At 40.3% G+C, this 21,473-nt stretch overlaps 2 protein-coding genes across 2 annotated transcripts in view; both read right to left on the bottom strand.

Moving 5' to 3' along the window:
• LOC124128987 (receptor-type tyrosine-protein phosphatase epsilon-like) overlaps positions 1 to 20,407 on the bottom strand; it is a 116,684-nt gene extending 96,277 nt beyond the window's left edge. Inside the window, exon 1 of the mRNA XM_048399913.1 lies at positions 20,116 to 20,407. Coding sequence (XP_048255870.1) covers positions 20,116 to 20,170 — 55 coding nt within the window. The 5' untranslated portion in view covers positions 20,171 to 20,407. The remainder of the gene's footprint in view (positions 1 to 20,115) is intronic.
• Positions 1 to 21,473, bottom strand: part of LOC124151046 (multiple epidermal growth factor-like domains protein 10) — a 192,372-nt gene that overhangs the window by 153,965 nt on the left and 16,934 nt on the right. The window lies entirely within an intron of this gene.

Raw genomic sequence — 21,473 nt, 5'->3', positions numbered from 1 at the left:
GATGATAAGTGCTCAGCCGGGTTGTTGGCCTTTCCCTTGACTTTGGCTTATTCTTAAATGAATAAGAAACGCGTTTTTTTGAAAACGTATAAGCTTAGTATCTGGTGGATCTGGAGATGAAAATTAATGGTTACACTTTGGTAGAATTAGTGATTTTAGCACGGTATTCCTCCCTAAGAGAGAAAGGTTTCTTGAAAACATTTTCTAATTGCGTTATCATAATTCAAGCTTATCATCTTGTCGAGATCAGTGCTGAATTCAATTACAAGTAGATCGAACGGATCTTGCATCCACTCCAGGTTCCATTCTTGACGCCTCACATTGCCAATGGCAAGTCCATGATGACACTTGCATAACCTACATAGGTTCAAGGTTCTATTCGTCGAAAATCACCATCTTGAAATAGTAACGTTGTAAGCTTGTGAAATGAAATTGCACACCAACGGAATATGCAAATGGCCTGTTAATATATGTATATAATCCGAAGCGACATAACATGACGTCAAGTCACATCACAACACAGATGTTGCTCACCAAACATTAGCAAATATGACTCACATGTGAGCACAAATGTTTCACACCCAGGCAAGACATACAATTATGATTTCACTAAGATCCACATAATAGGACATGTCTGCCGGAACTGTAATAGCGCTACGATTTTGACCAGTGGATTATGTCATGGAACATTACTTACTTAAATTGAACGGATATGATATAACTTTATCATATCTCCTTAAAGCTTTACATGTAGAAATGATGCTACAACGTTGATGGTAATAGTCATCAGAACAGATAAGCGCGTGTTGTATGACAGATATACAATGGCGTTATAATCAATATTATGCATTTCAACACGTTTTCTATCACGCCATCAGTCGTGTATAGCCTTATTCTCAGATGTAGCATGTGGTTATTAGGAATCTACTAAACAGGCTGATAAAAAGTTCACTTGATTTTCTTTACAACGATGAGAGATATAAACCAACGCTAAGTTAGGCTCTTCCCAATCATGGCAACTCACTTGCTTATACCGTGCACCAGGAAGAATATTACTGTTTAAGGCATTCATTGATGTGCAGTTGCAGTCAGACATGACCATAAGGAAAACCATACACTGAAAGAATAAACAAACGCCAATGCTGGCATGAGATTGGTTTTGATCCAGAGTGTGGTGTTACTCACTATAGTTACGACTGTTGAAGGACTTTTGTAGGTGGTTTTTTTTCATTTTCTTTTAATCAATGCAAGACACAGGCAGAAATGTCCCTGATCCACTGACGTTTTGATTTCGATAATACTATATATATTCTGGGCGTTTTGTACGTAAACATGTTGACCCACAGAGCTGCACAAAACAAGACTTCTGTGACCTATTTAGTGAAGTGACATTATAAATATTTTGATGAAATTCTTCCTTCATGTGTATCTGTTTTTTATTCGATTACACTGTAAATATTATGTAGTGGCTGACGTCCACTCAGTAACAAGCCCGGTGATTATTAAATGTAAACAGGAAGTTTTGCTTGTTTTGTTTGTTTGTTTGTTGTTTAACGCCGCACTCATCAATATTCCAGCTGTATGACAGCGGTCTGTAAATGGTTGAGTCTGGACCAGACAATCCAGTGATTGACATCGTGATCATAAGCATCGATCCGCGCAATAGGGATACGATGACATGCATCAACCTAGTTAGCGAGCCTGACAACTCGATCCCGTTAGTCACTTCTTAGTCGCTTTATACAGCAAGCATTGTTTGCTTAAGACGTATTCTACCTCGGATTTTCACGGGTCGTAAACAGGAAGTAATGTCGGGTGTTGAGACGCACACACGACTTGTTTTGTGTCCAGTGATAATAGGTTCTAAGTATATCTGTTTCTTGGATAGTTTTCTGTTCACTCCACACTGGTTGCGTTTGTGAAACCGTCAACTTACACGTTTTACAGGATATCAATGACAACGCGTCACTGTCATTAAGAATGGCAGGATCATATAAGTCATTACAACCATCGTGTTTTCATCTCCGATTTATGAATCATTTGTGAGAGTGGGGAATTGTGCAAAATATATTATTGTATACAATTATCTAGTGAAACACCAAAAATAGACAGTGTTGTCAATTGACTGTCAGGTGCCACTCCCACCCTTTAGCTTTTCAAATCTGTATTTTAAGAGAAATATCTAGAATAGTTGTTTTCCTATTCCGAATAAGATATTGTATCTTAGACGTTCTCACCCCTAATTCACCTGTTCCCTACAATTTATGAACACGTTTTGCTATTAACTGCAAGCCAAGGATTAAGGACATAGTCTCAATGCCAATGTTGATTTTTGTGACAGTACAGAAATGAGTGTCATCCAAGCCATATCAAATAATCGCAGGCTCGGTGTTTTTAGTGTTGGTGCTTGCAAAAAGTCGGTTGGCCTGAAAAATTAAACAGTAGGATTTCTGTTTGCAGCTCAGGTCCTGTCACTTCCAACTTGAAACCGTCAATGTGTGACTTTGCATCAGTTTGTATATGTAAAATGCAGATAATGCCATGCATTGATTGAGACTGTCGAGACTATCTAGATCACTTATTATCGTCTTCGCCATGCTTTTGATTTTGACTCATCGGTCCATCCATGGCCCAATCCAGAATATGTAGAGGTCGTCATGGAAAACGATAATTATATCATTCTTTTGGAATGGGACCATATATAGCCTAAGCCGTATCCAGGCCAACAAATCTGATCTCGTCCAATGAAATCATGTCACAAATTGAATTCTCTGTCCCTTTTGACATTAATGTGATTGTCAGATTCAGGCAAATATGCGGGCCTCGCTTACGAAATGTCCCGCTTGCATCCCAAGTACCAAGTTGTCCGACTCCCCATGGTTCGGGATGCCTCAGGTTTGGAACCTCACAATCCGTTGACATTCGAGGAGTACCAGCGTCTGTTGCCTGGAATACAGCCCTTCTGAGACTCTGGGCAATGCAGAAGGCTGCAATGTGGGGTGTCTTCACATTCTCCTGCAAGTTCTTGGTGGATTCAGCTATGCAGTGTTTCCTTGGAGAAGTCCAATTCGCTGTCTGTGCTGTGTGTGGAAGGATCAAGAACCCTGAACTGATGATGAGTCTAACCAGCCAAAATGTACCAGGATCACCCAAATCCTCTTCGCTCCATTTATGTATTTTGATTTGATTAATGATAATAAAAACAATGCTCATAATAGTGCATTGTTGTGTATTATTCACAATTCACAATTCACAAAACAGTTATGCTCTGTGCGCTTTATGCTTAATTCGGAAAACGTTGTTCTTATTTGTCCATTTTGTTCCACATTATGAACAAGCGTATTTAACCTAATAAATTGTGTGAACTTTCATCATATGTTAATCTATGGTGTTATCGTCTTGAACACAATTTTTCTCGACTCACAACAACAAAGGTACCCATTTCGCTTTTGGTCTAGACCCTGTTATTAGTATCATATGCTTCTCGGACAGTTACACATTTCACAGTGTGATATCAAATTTAACATGTTTATGTATGTTTACATATGGCAGGCAAAACGCTTTTGCTGGAAATGCAAAACATCCCACAAATAGCCCCTCTTTAAATATATAGGTACACATAAGACACCTGCGTAGTTAAATTACTTCAGAACACATGAACATAAAAAAGAACAAGTATTGAAGACGTTTCAGCGATAATATTTAATGGTCAACCAAATTAAACCAGCTGAATATATGTTGTATTTTTAGGTTTTATTATCTCTAAAATATTGGTAAGGAAACAGTATTTCCAGCCCGGACACAAACCCGATATGCATTGGAAACGAGCTTGGGATCCCATAACTTCCATTGGCTAATTTTTATGACTTGTTTGGATTTGAGAAAGATATCGTGATTTTATCCACTAGTATTCGGGTTCAGTTATGTACTATTAAACTATCCGTGCTGACTCATTGTCAGAGAACAGCATTTGACATTCTGGTACACTTGATATTTGATGTTCACCCTCCATCGGCCACATCAGAAAAACTATCCTTTTCAATCATGAAACATTGACTCTGAACCTACATTGAAATTATTGTCTTTATATACAATTCTGTCGTCAGAAGAAGATTATTTGGAGGTCAAGCTGCACTTTCAGATTGGATATTATATGGTTCTTACGGTGTATAATGGTCCAAAGAGTGTCTCAAGTTAAACAAGTGAAAGAAAATGTCATCAAAAATTACGATAGGTGTTTGTGTGGATTGGCGTCACTTTGACTGAGCGAACGATCTAACTCCATACTGTGCCGAAGGAAGGGTCACTTTGTTGTCCCCGTTTGCAAGGCGTTTGGGTCGACGTTTTGTCTTTCAGGATGACAACACCCGTACTCACCGTGCACGAATCGTCAATACTCACCTCCAGCGGCACAACATCAATAGAATGCCATGGCCAGCAATGAGCCCAGACCTTTTCCCCCATTTGAACACGTCTGGGACATGGTAGGGAGACGTATGCATCAACATCATAGGCCGCCCAACATGTTGGCTGAACTTGGAAAGACGCTGCAAGGCGTGTGGGACAGACTCCTCAAATCGTCACTTGGAGACTCATATGAGTAAATGTTTGGCAGTTCGTCGATATATTACGAATAACTGATAAAAAAACGTCAGCTTTGAAATTTACGAGCTTACCCGTATCGTCCTCCAAGATCGTTGTCGGTCATAACACCTTCTGTCATACTTCACTACCGGTTGTATTGTATTTCCAATTCGTTCATTATTATCATACAACTATCACGAGGAACTAATATGTGGTACATTTGGGGAAATTGTAAGTTAATTCCGAGTATCCCGTACTTTTGTAAGAGTATATCTACTACCACATAACCTTATAATAAGCTTGAGATAGCCACATCCCGAGTATCCCAACAACCCCGTTGAACATCCACGAAGTGAAATACCCACGTTTTACAATGATTGACGTTACACTCCCTGTTCATATACTGAGTGAGCAATACGTGTCCAACAATGTACCTCCTGTATATATTCACAAATTAGACCTAACATCGGGGCGAGTTCATGGTGCAGTAAACCGAGGAGAGAGGACAATGAAACACACAGAGCCCATTATAAACTCGCAGCATTGAGGCTAAAAATGCAAAGTGTTTGTTCACTTTAAATTCAAACACACAAATGCAAACTTGGTACCACATCATATGTAATTATAGATAATAAATTAATATGATTCTCTTACGAAGTTAAGCAACTACAATGAATATTCAATATTATATCGAAATGCCATACATTTCATGAGAGGCAGTGTGCCTTGCCATTGGACATCATTGGCTTTATACGGGGCACGCAAGACTGGATATTGGGGTAAGGATACGTGAACCTCGGGTATGAATGACTGGATCCAGGGGTCCACAGCATGAATGATACATGTAAATATGAGGTACATGTAACGACTGAAGGACCCTGGATTCTGGGGTAGGGACGATGGAAACCCGAGGTAGGGCTCACATGAACCTGGGATCGGGATAACAAGAACCCGGGGTCGGCATGACAGGACATCCAAGGTAGGGATGATATGATCCTGGAGTAAAGACGTTATGACCCTGGAGTAAAGATGATATGACCCTGGAATAAAGATGATGTGACCCTGGGGTAGAGATATGACCCTGGGGTAGAGATGTTATGACCCTGGGGTAGAGATGATATGACCCTGGAGTAAAGATGATATGACCCTTGGATTGAGACGATATGACACTGGAGTAAAGATGGAATGACCCTGGGGTAGTGATGATATGACCCTGGAATAAAGATGATATGACCCTGGAGTAGAGTTGGTATGACCCTGGAATAAAGATGATGTGACCCTGGGGTAGAGATGATATGACACTGGGGTAGAGATGATATGACCCTGGGGTAGTGATGATATGACCCTCGGATAGAGATGATATGAAACCGGGGTAGAGATGATATGACCCGGGGGTAGAGATGATATGACAGTGCAGTAACAAACATGTGACCCTCCGGTAGAGATGATATGACCCTGTGGTAGACATGATATGACCCTGGGTTAGACATGATATGACCCTGTAGTAATGATGATATGACCCTGTGGACGAGATGATATCAAACTGGGGTAGATACGATATGACCCTGTAGTAAAGATGATATGACACTGGGGTAGATATGATATGACCCTTGAGTAAAGGTGATATGACCATTGGTTTGAGATGATATGGTATGGTACAGATGATATGACCCTGTAGTAAAGATGATATGATCCTGGAGTACAGATGATATGACCCTGGGATATAGATGATATGACCCTGGGGTAGAAATGTTATGACCCTTAGGTAGAGATGATATATGACCCTGGAATAAAGATGATGTGACCCTGGCGTAGAGATGATGTGACCCGCGGGTGGAGATGATATGACCCTGGGGTAAAGATGATATGACCCCGGGCTAGAGATGATATGACCCTGGAGTAAAGATGATGTGACCCTGGGGTAGAGATGTTATGACCCTGGGGTAGAGATGAAATGACCCTGTAGTAGAGATGATATGACACTGTGGTAGACATGATATGATCCTGGGATAGACATGATATGACCCTGCAGTAAAGAAGATGTGACACTGGGGTTGAGATGATATCAACCTGGGGTAGAGATGATATGACCCTCAGGTAGAGATGATGTGACCCTGGAATAAAGATGATGTGACCCTGGAGTAGAGATGATATGATCCTGGGGTAGTGATGATATAACCCTGGCGTAGAGATGATGTGACCCGCGGGTGGAGATGATATGACCCTGGGGTAAAGATGATATGACCCTGGAGTAAAGATGATGTGACCGTGGGGTAGTGATGATATGGCCCTCGGATAGAGATGATATGAAACCGGGGTAGAGATGATATGACCCTGGGGTAGAGATAATATGACAGTGCAGTAACGAACATGTGACCCTCCGGTAGAGATGATATGACCCTGTGGTAGACATGATGTGACCCTGGGAAAGACATGATATGACCCTGTAGTAAAGATGATATGACCCAGTGGAAGAGATGATATCAAACTGGGGTAAAGATGATATGACACTGGGGTAGATATGATATGACCCTTGAGTAAAGGTGATATGGCCATTGGTTTCAGATGATATGGTATGGTACAGATGATATGACCCTGTAGTAAAGATGATATGATCCTGGAGTACAGATGATATGACCCTGTGGTAGAGATGTTATGACTCTTAGGTAGATATGATATGACCCTTGAGTAGAGGTGATATGGCCATTGGTTTGGGATGATATGGAATGGTACAGATGATATGACCCTGTAGTAAAGATGATGTGATCCTGGAATACAGATGATATGACCCTGGGATAGAGATGATATGACCCTGGCGTAGAGATGGTGTGACCCTTAGGTAGATATGATATGACCCTTGAGTAAAGGTGATATGGCCATTGGTTTGAGATGACATGGTATGTGACGGTGATATGACCCTGTAGTAAAGATGATATGATCCTGGAGTACAGATGATATGACCCTGGGGTACAGATGATATGACCCTGGCGTAGAGATGATGTGACCCTGGGTTAGAGATGTTATGACCCTGGGGTAGAGATACCCTGGAGTAAAGATGATATGACCCTTGGATTGAGACGATATGACACTGGAATAAAGATGATATGACCCTGGGGTAGTGATGATATGACCCTGGGATAGAGATGATATGACACCATGGTAGAGATGATATGACCCTGGCGTAGAGATGATATGACAGTGTAGTAACGAACATGTAACTCTCCGGTAGAGATGATATGACCCTGGGGTAGACATGATATGACCCTGGGGTAGAGATGATATGACCCTGTAGTACAGATGATATGACACTGTGGTAGACATGATATAATCCTGGGATAGACATGATATGACCCTGCAGTAAAGAAAATATGACACTGGGGTTGAGATGATATCAACCTGGGGTAGAGATGATATGACCCTTAGGTAGAGATGATATGACCCTGGAATAAAGATGATGTGACCCTGGGGTAGAGATGTTCTAACCCTAGACTAAGGAGGATATGACTGTGGGATAGAGATGATATCACACTGAAGTAAAGATGATATGACCCTGAAGTAAAGATGATATGACCCTGTGGTAAAGAAAATGTGACACTGGAGTAGAGATGACATGACCCTGGGGTAGAGATGATAAGACCCCGGGGTAGGAATGATATGACCCTGGAGTAAAGATGATATGACCCTGGCGTAGAGATGATATGACCCTGGAATAAAGATGATGTGACCCGGGAGTGAGATGATATGACCCTGGGGTACAGATGATATGACCCTGGGCTAGAGATAATATGACCCTGGAGTAAAGATGATGTGACTCTGGGGTAGAGATGTTCTGACCCTGGACTAAGGATGATATGGCCCTGGGACAGAGACGATATGACCCTTGGGTAGTGATGATATGACCCTGGGGTACAGATGATATGACCCTGTAGTAAAGATGATGTGACCGTGGGATAGAGAAGATATGACCCTGAAATAAAGATGACATGACCCTATGATAGAGATGATAAGACCCTGAAGTAAAGATGATGTGACCCTATGATAGAGATGATATGACCCTGAAGTAAAGATTGTATGATCTTGTAGTAAAGATCATATGACGCTGAAGTAAAGATGATTTTACCCTGGGATAGAGATGATATTGCCCTGTAGTAAAGATGATATCACCCTGGAATAGAGATGATATGACCCTGGAATAGAGATCATATGACCCTGAAGTAAAGATGATGTGACCCCGGTGTGGAGATGATATGACCCTGTTGTAAAGATGATGTGTCCCTGGGGCAGTGATGATATGACCCTGGGGTAGAGATATGAGCCTGAAGTAAAGATGATTTGACACTGTAGTGGAGATGATGTGACCCTGGGGTAGTGATGATATGACCCTGGGGTAGAGATGATCTGACCCTGGAGCAAAGATGATATGACGCAGTTATAAAACATGTTTCGTCATCGTAATAAACCAATCTGATCTACTCACCCCATGTCAGCTGTATCCATCCTCCTATCGCCCCACAATGGGTATCCTGACACCAGCCATGTTGAACAACGAGGAAGTGAAATACCCTGGCAAACTGTGTTAAACGTTACGCTCACTGAACATCTACTGTATGGTGTATATACGCTTGCAGCGATGTAACTCCATTGTGTATTTATTTTTTGAATTTATGATGTTTTCAATTTATAACAGCACTGGGTTAAGACAGATCACTTATCGACATATATCTCATGATCAGTTAGCACTCTGAAATAATATTGACATTATTCGTAACAGAATACTACATATTTATTGGGACTACTACATACCGACATTGCTTTTAAACATCTCGTCATTTTCACCACGAGGGAATAACCTAATATGCTATTATTTCAATTTTCGAAACCTCGGACAAGCAATGATTGCAGACTTAGATGTGTATAACTACGTTACGTTTCAGGAGGAATTTCTCCCAGCACTTGTGTAGCACTAACATCGTAATAATGTGTTTTCCGCACTGTCGCGAAAGGTGTTCATGTTTTTATTAATCGCCATTTGATGATAGGCTGTCAGAGGATTGCGACACTATTGCGGCATCATAACAGGACAACATAGTAATCGTGTGTTCAGTTATACTTAAAAATATGGTATTCTTTTTATTTAAAATACGCCACTGAGGCTAGGGCGCCTAGGGCTATATTTTAGTACATGTACATGTAGGTTGGTTAGTGCATATATGGAGCTATTTGGATACGCCAAATCCTCAAAACGTTCTACTAACACGTATTTTACAGAGATAACACGTTTTAATGAACATGTGTAGCGTTCGTGCATGTGTGTCGTTGTTCGTGCAGCCATTAATGTCACCGGGCTCCTGACCCGTGAGGATCCAGATAGAGAAAAGGTTGTCAGCAACTCATGCTTGCCGGAAGAGGTACCTAACGGGATCGGGTGGTCAGGATCGAAGACTTGGTTAACACACGTCATCGTATCCCAATTTGTACAGATCGATGCTCGTGATGTCAATCACTGGATTGTCTTCTCCAGATTCGATTATTTACAGACCGCCGTCATATAGCTGTAATATCGCAGTGTGCGGCTGTAAACAACAATCAAACAAACTTCTTTCCCTTAGTGCACATGGTCCTTTCACGTCCTCTCTTCAGTGATGTACAAATATCACGAGATAAAAAACTATGCAAGTTTTTATATGTTGTAATCGAACTCATAACCTGCCGTGATACCTTTGTTCTCGGACCAAGCTGCAATCTCCTTCTCGGGACATTTTTTCGTCATTGTCTGTGGATTAAATCTTTGTATTTACTGTTCTTGGGATATTTCCCGTAAAAGGGAAACGAGTCTTTTACATATAGGCAGAATCTCTGCATTTATACACAGCAGACGCAATTCAAAATGTATTTTTTAGTTTCAACAAAATCAGCAAATATGCTTAGGTGTCACAAGACTTACTGTTCCATCACTTGATTGGTTTGTTTTCAGGCCGCCTTCGCAAGACAGGAGTATTAATGTGCGGCCATGGAAAAAACAAACACTAACTTTTTTTTATTGAAATCGTGTACATGGCGCATGCTACCGGTACGGTAATATACGCTTACATTTTTCGTTAACACTGATTTTCAGTGATCCATTCACATAATTTTCACCTCTATTTTGCCCTTTGCCCCATGTAATCTGCTTCGTCGGACAATTGACACTGTTTGTTGTCTGACGTTGCGTGTTATATTAAACAGTTCTCTGGGAGAGACCGCCACCTGGACACATCAGGACAGAGGAGAATGGACCTCAACTGGTAATAATATGGAATTACTCCTTGGTGGGAGCTGTTGAACCCTGGCCAGGCAATCATGTGCTCGTGTGCAGGTGGCCATATATACTCTCCACCAGATATATCGATATTGTTCCCACAGGCACTGTGGCTTCCAAGACACATTGAGGTGTATCCTTGAAACAACCTTTACCGAGGGGCAGTCACTGTGGAGTTCACGCGAAGTCTGTTGTCTATTAAAAAGTGACCAGGACGTTTGATCTCGTCTCCATCCATGATGGGAATAAACACACACGAGGCTTCCTGAGATAGAATTGGCTTTATTTCTGACACAAGTAGTCACAATTCACGACCTAGTTCATTGTAACTGGAACTATATCAGCTTGTGGTGTATGCGATTTATACCTCTCGTAAAATGTGTACAGAGCAGCTCCTGATCATGATCCATGGTCTTCTCTTTCAAATTACACCCCTCTTTAATCCTGTTGTGTATAACAATGAGCCATGTCAACTCAAAGTCATTGTTCAATTTTAGTTATTTGAAGTATCACTGTGTGAATGTTATCCTTGTAAAAGCTTATATTCAGAGTGTGCTGAGTGCATAATAATCAGATTCTTGTTATGAGCAATCACATATGTCAATTGATGCGGTGAAATTCCTTGAAGATGCAAAATCAATTGTTCGTCTATTGATGTGTCCCGGATGTGTCCATGCTCCTGGATGTCCAAAGTGAGTTGTGTCTCATAATGTGATGGTTGTAAACGCCCGTCGAGTAACCTTATAAGCACAGGTTAAGTATGTGTGCATCTGAATACCGACTGTCCGTAGTATTCCGTCCGGGTTTTGTTCGAATTTTAACGTTTATTGCAAGGAACATACTTCTCTTTTTACTCATCACGAAGTGTTCGGAGAACATAGGCTAACGATCACTCCCAAATTCGTGTTGAGGCCCATTTATTTCTGTATGAACAAGACCCTGCGACGACGCTCTACACCAAGAACGTCATAATACCAGCCTTCAACCAATACTGAATCAAGTGTATAATGCAGTATCATGTATCAACATTTATGTACTGTGTTACACGTTTGTAATATGTAATGTAAGCATACAGTATAAAGTTGCCAGGCACCCACTCTACTATTACAAGACTAGAGCAAATAATGGTACGAAGAACAAGCAAATAAAGCACAGAGTAGGGATATATTAGGGATATATGTAAGTCCAAACTGTCCAAGGGGAGAAACACATTTCCATACGCATCTTGATGTTAATCTTGAGTCGCATATCACTGACTGCTTGAATCTATTATGGAATTGCCTTAGAATTGAAACGACCATGTGGATTAGTTTATGTTCATCAATGATTTGATTATCCACTCATATGTAAAGTATCAAATGGATGAAAAGTGAACTGGACATGAGAGGAAAAGCAGAAGGTATATTTAAGAAGTGATTTTCACTTTGTTGCAAGCTCCGACGTCCATAGAGTTTGGTCCTCAGCCTAAGAACGTTCATACTCTAATAATTTCATACTTTGAAGTTTACACTGTTTCTTTCATGCTGATTGGCTGAAAGGGTAGTCACGTGATCTGATATTTGGAGTTATCGTGTGCTCATATCAATTTATCGCTTTGTTTGTAATAGATCAGTCCCACCACAAGGTTGGGGACAAAGTTGTAATTAAGATTTTTATACAGTTGATCTAAAGCAACACAAAATTATAAGAGGTTTATAAAAGACACTACACCTCCTCCTAAGGAAACTCCCATAGTTGATTTCGTAGCACAAACGATCACTGATAGAAATAATAACCCACAGATCAACTAGTTAACACACAAGAAATAACTTACTTTCTTTTATTCGAGATAACGGTGAAGGAGTATAAGTGTTAAGTCATTAATGTTTCCCAGAGAAGTACTTTTAAGTACATCTAGAGTTGAATTAAGTGTATTTCCATTCATCAATTCTGATAGCTCTGATCCACCTCCTCATGATCACAGACACAAAATCACTGCAAAAAGCAAGGGGGAAAATGACCCAAGCCCACAACTTAAACCCCGTGACTTCACTATTCAAACTGAGGCAAATCAATCAGACAAAGAAAACACTAGCTCATGTTGAACAAAAAGCTCAGATTACAAATGAAGTTGATAAAAATGACAAGCAGGAGTCAAACCCACCTACATCCTCAAATACAAAGGAGCGAAGAAACAGTTCCAAAACAGGGTACGTCCTACAACTCAATTAGAGCTTATCTTAGTAATCATGGATTTGATTAACAACAGTAATGCATTAGTCAGAAAACTGGTGATAAAGTTGCATGTCATTCTAATACCGAGAACTAAACTCAGCAAAAAAGCCAAATTCACATTAGCTGGGTACACCCAATTCAGAGAGGACTGAAAAATACTGGTAACAAGGCGGATGGACTTATCACCCTTGTCAATGAAAGCAGTACCTCCAACACAAATGTTGGAAATCCAAGAAATCTCCTTATAACTGCCTAGAGGCAATGAACAAGCATACATGTAGTTAACGCATACCACATGGTTCCTCATGAAACAAACACTGAAGAGCAAACGCGCGCGACAAGCTCAAATGGTAGGCAAAATTTGATAATCCTTGGTGACTTTAATGCCCACCATCCTTTGTGGGAAGACAAGAAAGGGTCGTGTTCAAATGGGTTAAAGACAACAATCTCATAACCCAAACAACGGTATTCCCACACATTGTGACATATATCCGCAACACCTGGATTTCAATTTACCTCACAATTGCCACAAAGAAACTTTTTTCATATTGCCCATGACTTCGCCCTTCCCATACTCACCTACATAGGTCGCCCACCACAATTAGAGGAACACCCAAATTCTCAGTCCACGTGGGACTATGCAAAGGTTGATTGACCCAAATTCAGAGAGGAATGTACATAATTCATATCTGCAGAAATTGACATAATTTCGCCTTTGCAAATATTGCCGTATCTGAAAAATCAGTTAATAAAACCCCATGAACCCGACACAACTTGTAGCATTCATAGATAATACATGTGTTCACATTATACAATGTACACATTATAAGCAGTCAGACAGTGTATAGCCAGACATGACCGTAAGGTAAACCTAATAAACACCGAATAGAATAAACAGACACAAGCCAATGCTACTATGCGTTGGGTTTTGATTAAGTGTTATGTGTGGTGTTACTCACTATAGTTATGATTGTAAAAGGACTATTGTAGGCGTTTGTTATTTTCTTTTTATCGAGACACAGGCAAAAGTGTCCCAGAAGTGGTTTTGAATTGTATAATACTATATTTAGGGCGTACGCGTGTATTATGCCTTTGTCGCTATTAAACCATCCGGGTAACTCATCGCTAGGAATACAGGCAAATACACTCTTCAAAACAAGAAACGCACAGGTCGATTTTTAGTATTTATATATTATTAATTTATTAATTTATTAATTTATTTTACCTAATAAAGTCGATATATTTAATCTCCTGTGACCGCCCGGGCAGCAATCACGGCTCTGCATCTCCTCGGCACTGACTGGATAAGAATACGAACTGTGTCCTGCGGAATTCTGCGCCATTCTGTTTGTAACGCTTTGGCCAGTTGTGGGAGTGTCTGCGGCGTGTTTTGACGTTGACGTACACGGACACGCCTGTTGAAACAGCTCCCTCTGGTGGTGAATGATTGGAAGAAGGTGAGGTTGAAGAATTTGATTCAAGTAACGATTTGCTGTCACATTTCCCTGAGCCATAACCAAATCAGATCTCCTGGTGTAGGATCTTACCACCCACACCATGACACTACCGCCACCGAAATTGTCGAATTCATACACACAATGTGTGGCAAAACGCTCATTTCGACGACGATAAACACGTTGTATTCCATCTCGGGTGATAAAGAAATCGTGATTCATCGCTAAACCACACTCGGCTCCATTTTCTCAAATTCCATGGCTGTAAGGTATGGCACCAACGGAAGCGTCGCTGTCGATGGATCTGTTGCAAAACAGGGACGATAATTATAACTTGTCTTCTGGTGCGGATTCCAGTCTTGCGATGATAGTTCCCGACACTCGGTCCGATATCCTCGGCTAATAAATACGGCTTAATGTATTTCACATATTTTTATTGGCATCGTACGCAGACCATTCGTGGCTGATCATATGCTTCATGTCTTTCCCCTCTTTGGATTTGTTTGGTTGTCTGGATTAACGCAACACTTAACAATAGTCCAGTTATATAACGGCAGTCTGAACCAGACAGTCCAGTGTCCTGTGCAACGATGCAAGCCGCCAGGGAAAGCAAGCTGACAAACACCGAGCCTGTCCACCAGATCCTGTAAGTGACAGTCGCCTCCTACGACCACCATAGTTTGCTGGGGACATACACTCACCTGAAAGCACCACGGGGGCTCATGTTGGATTGTTCATATGACAGATATATCATTTAGACCATAAGCCTTTGACGTTTTGATTTGCTGTGACAATTTCATGAAGTAGTTGATGTTGCAGGATGATGTACGGTTGCTTTATGACTTTGGTCGTCATTGCTGGGCTGATGGAGGAAAATGCCAGCAACTACGTACGCTAATCTGTGACAGTGTACAGCTTCTGTATACAGTTGGTAGTTATCATTTGAAAGACTATTTATTTTAATACTGAACAACGTTACAGATTAAATGCTGCCCTGTGGGACACCATGATCCTGATTTTAATGACCAGACAGGGTAGAACCCACGCGGACTTGAAATTGTCTGTCAGTTAAAAACTTGGATATATATTGAGGCAAACGTCCTCGCAATCCAAAGTCAAGTAAATCTTTTAAAATACCGTGCTTCCATGTAGTGTCATATGCTTTTTTCTAGATCGAAAAAGATAGACACTGCATGTTGCTTATTTACAATGGCATACTTAACGAATGACTCCAGTCGAACGAAGTGGTCAATGGTACTGCGATTTTTACAGAATCCACATTGGATATTTGTGATTAAGTTATTGGATTCTAAGTACCAGGTTAATCTGTTATTGACCATGCGTTCCATGGTTTTGCAAACGCAACTAGTCAAGGAAATTGGTCGATAATTGGAAGGATCAGTATGATCACGTCCAGGTTTAGGTATGGTAACTATTATAGCATCACGCCATGAAGAAGGAAATTCTCCTGACGTCCAGATTTTATCAAATATCATCAAGAGGGTTTCTAAACAGGATTGCTGTAAATGTTTTAAGAGTTGATAATGTATATCATCAGACACTGAAGCAGTGTCATGAGCTTGCCCAAGGGCAGTATTGAGTTCATGAATGGAAAAGATTTCTTAATCATGTTCCATACCTTAGATATCGGCGTACGCGGATTTATCTTGGAGACATAATTTTGCCAAGACTGACGCTTTTTTTGTTTAAATGTACGCCGTGCCTTAGCGTTTAATATTTTAAATTTATTTAAATTGTGGACCATAGGATGGCGACGGAAATATTGTTCAGCTTTTTCCCTTGCCTTCCTAGCTAGTTTGCAATCATTGCTGAACCATAGTTTACGTATGTGAGGATTTGAAGAGGACTTCGGAATACATTCATCAGCTATTTTATTTAGGATATCAGAAAAATGTTTTATAGGTTCAGAAACATCAAGAAAACCATCAGGTTTTAGATGATTAGTGCAAAGGGTTTCATATAAAGCCCAGTTTGCCGTAGTAAAATTCCATCGTGATGGTGTCACAGATTGTAAAATGGTAGGAAAATGGTCACTTACACATAGGCCATCTTGGACTGACCATTCAAATTCCAGAAGTAAATTAGAATCTACAACTGACAGGTCTAGACAAGAAACGTGCCAGTTGCAGGATATAGATATGTGTGAGTACCATCATTGAAAATACACAAATCATTATTCAAGAGAAAATCCTCAAGTATCTTTCCTATATTATTCGTGTCATTACTACCCCAAAGAGGGTTATGGCCATTTAAATCTCCCATGATAACACAGGGCTTAGGGAGTTGGTCATATAGTGCTTGACTATCAGACTGTCGAAGAGAGTACGAAGGTGGTACATACAATGAACATAATGTAAAAACAATATTTAATGTTACACGCTACGCAACAGCCTGAAGAGGGGCATTGAGAGGAACAGGACTGTGAATGACGCCCTGCCTCACCATAACAGACGATCCTCCAGTTGCTTTATCCCCTGCCGTAAATCAAACTTATCGGAGGTTTTGAGGAAAGTTTCCTGTAAGCAAATTGTTGATGGTTTTAAATCTTGAATTAGTAGCTGAAGATCATTAAAATTGTTCCGAAGTCCTCTACAAATCCATTGTATGAGGGTAGCAGAGCAACTCATGGGGGTTCAACTGGAGATCGTGAGCCGGAGGAAGACCCTCTCCGTTGTATTGGCGGAGATGGGGTGACTTCCATATCTAGAGGTTCAAAGGAGTAATGAACCTCCAGAGGTACTGTCAATGGTAAAGGCACCTCAATGTGTTTCAGGGCCTTTGATTCTTTCTTTTTTTCTTTTCTTTTCTTGTCATCATTTCAGTTATAGGTACAGTTCCAGGTACAGGTTCAGGTGACGGTGCAGATTGTGGCCGAGGTTCTGTAGAAACTACAGTTTGTGAAGCTGATGATGAAACATTGGTCTTGTCAGAATTTATTGAAAACAAAATGGTCTGTTCATCTGAAACCCAGTTAATAGCCGTTTGGCTTCGAGTGGAGACGAGGAGACTGCAGCAGAGTAAGTCAGCTCAGAAAAAGAGGTGGGTGACTCTTGGTATAATAATTTTTTTGCTTCTGTGAAAGAAATGTCGTTGGTGTATTTGATTTTTAGAATCTTTGTATGTCTCTCATAACAGGGTCATGATTTATATGAGGACATGTGATCGCCGCTGCAATTTGCACATTTGATTGTATCTGTGCAGTCTGTGCTTCCATGGGTCTTACTGCAGCGGGAACAAACGGGCGAGTTTCGACAAGATTTCGCACCATGTCCAAACTGTTGGCATTTGAAACAACGGAGTGGATTTGGTATACATACATCCACTCCGATGTTGAAATACCCTGCTTTGATTGATGATGGAATCTTTGCGAGAGCAAACGTGAAAAGGTAAGTACTAGTTTTAATAATCTGTCCTTGTGAATCTCTTCACAGAAGTCACACCTTGATTTTTTAGTTCTGTTCCAATATCCTCCTCAGACATGTCTGAAAGGCATTTTGCACGATCTCGTACAATGCCTCGACATGAATTCAGAGTTTTGTGCACAATCTCAGTATTTGCAAAGTGATGAGCTTGGAGTAGATTTAGGGACTGTTGTCTCCGTGCACATTCCACAAGTAAGGAGCCGGAACGGAGACGAGTAACATTTGTAACATTTCCACATATACCTTCTATGGATTTGGAAACTACAAAGGGGTTCATTTTGAGGGGATCACCATCAACTAGTTCTACAACAAGAAAACGGGGCCAAGAATCAACAATGTGTGCAGAATCTTCATCAGAAGATGTTGCATTATGTGTGTCAATATGAAGTCTTCTTGTCTTTGATCGAGAACCAGTGAACATTGGGGTAGCCATGATGAAAGAAATATATTCGACACCCTTGCTCCCCACCCGCCATGGAGTGTCAACAAGGACATTGTTGTAGTGGAAACCGACTACAAACACAAGGGTTACAAGGGTGCTATACTCCAGCAAAAAGGACACAGATAGCTAAAATTGTCAAACAGGGGAAAAGCCAGGCTGGTTCCGCCCAAGACATTTACCTTAAGACCAATAGAACCTGGAGGTCAATAATGCCAGATTGGCCCATGAGCCACCGTCTTCTGGCATAGGACTCTAGGCAAAGTTATTTACAACATGACTTTTATTATAATATTACATGTTGAGGATACAGTAAAAACAATGATTTTGAAGTGCAACTTATCCATACACAGGGCATGGCTTGACCAGCCGAGCGACCTCTTATGAAATAAGAAAATGCGTGATATATTTGCGTGAGAAACATTTCAACTCTGTATATAATTATAAAGATCCAACGTTTTTTTAGATAATACATGTGCTCACATTATACAATGAACACATTAGCAGCAGTCAGAATTTTTTTAGCCAGACATGACCGTAAGGTGAGGTAACAGGATATACAAACACAGGCCAAGGCTATTATGCGTTGGGTTTTAAGTCAGTGTTGTGTGTGGTGTTACTCACTATAGTTACGATTGTAAAAGGACTATTGTTTGTTCATTTTTTTTAATCGAGACACAGACAGTCTTAAGTGTCCCCGAAGTGGTTTTGAATTGGATGATAATATATTAAGGGCGAGTATTATGCTTTCGTCACAAATTTACTATCCAGCTCACATTCTAAAGACGATCAAGCTAATTATCAGATCTTTTTTTATTTATGAATATAATTGTTCACTCATGGTTTAAATAACCCTGAAACCTTTCGAACATACTTCTTTAATGTATAATACTTAAGAAATGAACGCGTGGGAGTTGTTTATCGTACAATAAACACTGCAGGTAGAATAGGCCATGAGGGTAGTGTGTATTATGTATTACGTATTATGTGTTACGTCACATACCATGAAATAATTGTATATCAATTGTGTGAGATCCACAAATCAATTAGATATAAATGCATTGTACTCTGGGCCACGAGGCCTCCAATACTGAAATAAAGAATCTTGAATCAATATAAGGACGTCATGTAATCTATATGCAACACACTATGTCCACAATGTCATTAATTAATGCCACTACGCCTTGAATAATGAAATGCAGGAGAACCAATTTTTTTCCAGTTAATATAAATATTTGTCTGAACCATACCCGAATAGGCTTCCCATGAGTGAGTTTGTGAAATGTTATGTTTCCCCAAAGAAATGAGACACTGCCACATCCTTCACACTCGTTTTCCTGAACAAGTGCCATCTATACAAAACTAAACTCCTGTGATCTATTCAGTGAAGTGACATTATAAATATACTGATGCAGATCTGCCTTTCGTCATGTGTATATACTGTAAGTATTCTATCATGGCTGACATCAACACAATCACAAGCCTGGTCAGCAGGTTAAACGAGAATGTTGGGTGGTGAGACACTACGAGTATCTCACTATCGACAAGTGATACTCACGCGACTCGTTTTGTGTCGGTATACTTGTAAGTAACCTCATGTCCTAATCAATTTTAGAAAAACTAACAGATCAATATTACAGAAATAGCTGGTACTGATACCTGTATACTAAAGACAATACTTACCTGTAACAAGGCTCAGACTGGCAATGAAAACCACAGCACTGTCGAACACCGCCATTGTGACACACTGCTGCACAGACCAGGAAGGAGAACGAGATTATGTTCCTAATTACATGTGTTCGAAACCATCCATTGCACAAATGGGACTCTCGTTGATGTCGGACTGCATGACAACTTGCTTTTACTGTGACATAAAACTTATCTAATGAGGCTTAACATGCCCAAAGCTATACTATTTGTGACGACACAAGTATCGTTGCAGGGTAAACAGTTGTTACCTTTATACGTGCGTGTGTTAACCAGGTTATATAAATAACCATGCACTTCAATGCATGAATAGACAGGTCACCCATCGCTGGGTATGCAGGCAACATATACCTTACTCTACCAGGATAAATGCTTCATGGTGACTACTTCTGCGTAAGAAGGCCGGATAATGTATCAGCCCTGCATGCCAAGGATACAAAGCGTGCATGTTCATTTTACACTGTTTGTTAAAAGAAGAAAAAACCCTGCTTTACAAGCAATATCTGCCGCATTGTTTGCTATTTTGTAAACTGATACTGTGTGCTTATGCACAGTAATAATACTTCATGTTGGGTGGAAGGCCATCAGTTGAAATATATATACTTGAAACAAGTGTATAACAATATCATATAAAAATTATGCAGTCGAATTTTTAATTATGTCGGAGTTTACGAGTTAAATCTGAATAGTGAATCAATATTTTATAGAGCTGTACATATTGTACATACACATCTGTGTATCTTATACCGCTGATAACTGACTGAGTATTGTAATGTTGTTGTTTTGTGTGAGAGAGAGTACCTTAAAGGAACCTGGTGCTTTTTGGTAAGTGCCGATAAATGGGCATCCGACGGTTACAAAGTGTTACCTGACAGATTGTGTATCATAGATGTCGAAGATAGATGCTTACAATGTCAGCCGCTGCCTTGTGTGGCCCAAATCGTTCGTTTCAGGCCGTCTTGAAATACCTTGAATGGTGCTGCTAGTGTGGAAAACAATATTCGCGTATTGATTTGTAATTGACCGACTATCAAAACACAATATCATTAACAATATCGTTGTGATTATTTCTGACACAATTTGTGCAAGGTTTATGGAAATTTACGAAGCTGAAATATGGCAATAACTGTAGACTGAACGGGATGTTTCTGCCACAAAATGTGAGTTCTCCCCCATGAATCACCTCTTCCAATTGAACTGTTGACTCAACTCAATCTGTTAATACGCTATTGTGTCACTGGATTTTGTTTTCTTTACAGGTTGCTGTCGCATCTCAGGAGTACTGCTGTGCGGCGCAAGGTAGCAAAGAAACACTTAATTTATGTTGATCCATA

Source organism: Haliotis rufescens, unplaced genomic scaffold (genome assembly GCF_023055435.1).
Source record: "Haliotis rufescens isolate VD_foot unplaced genomic scaffold, xgHalRufe1.0.p SCAF_2, whole genome shotgun sequence".
In the NCBI taxonomy this organism is placed as follows: Eukaryota; Metazoa; Mollusca; class Gastropoda; order Lepetellida; family Haliotidae; genus Haliotis; species Haliotis rufescens.
Note: the sequence above shows the minus strand (reverse complement) of the source record. Positions and strands in the feature narration are given on the sequence as shown.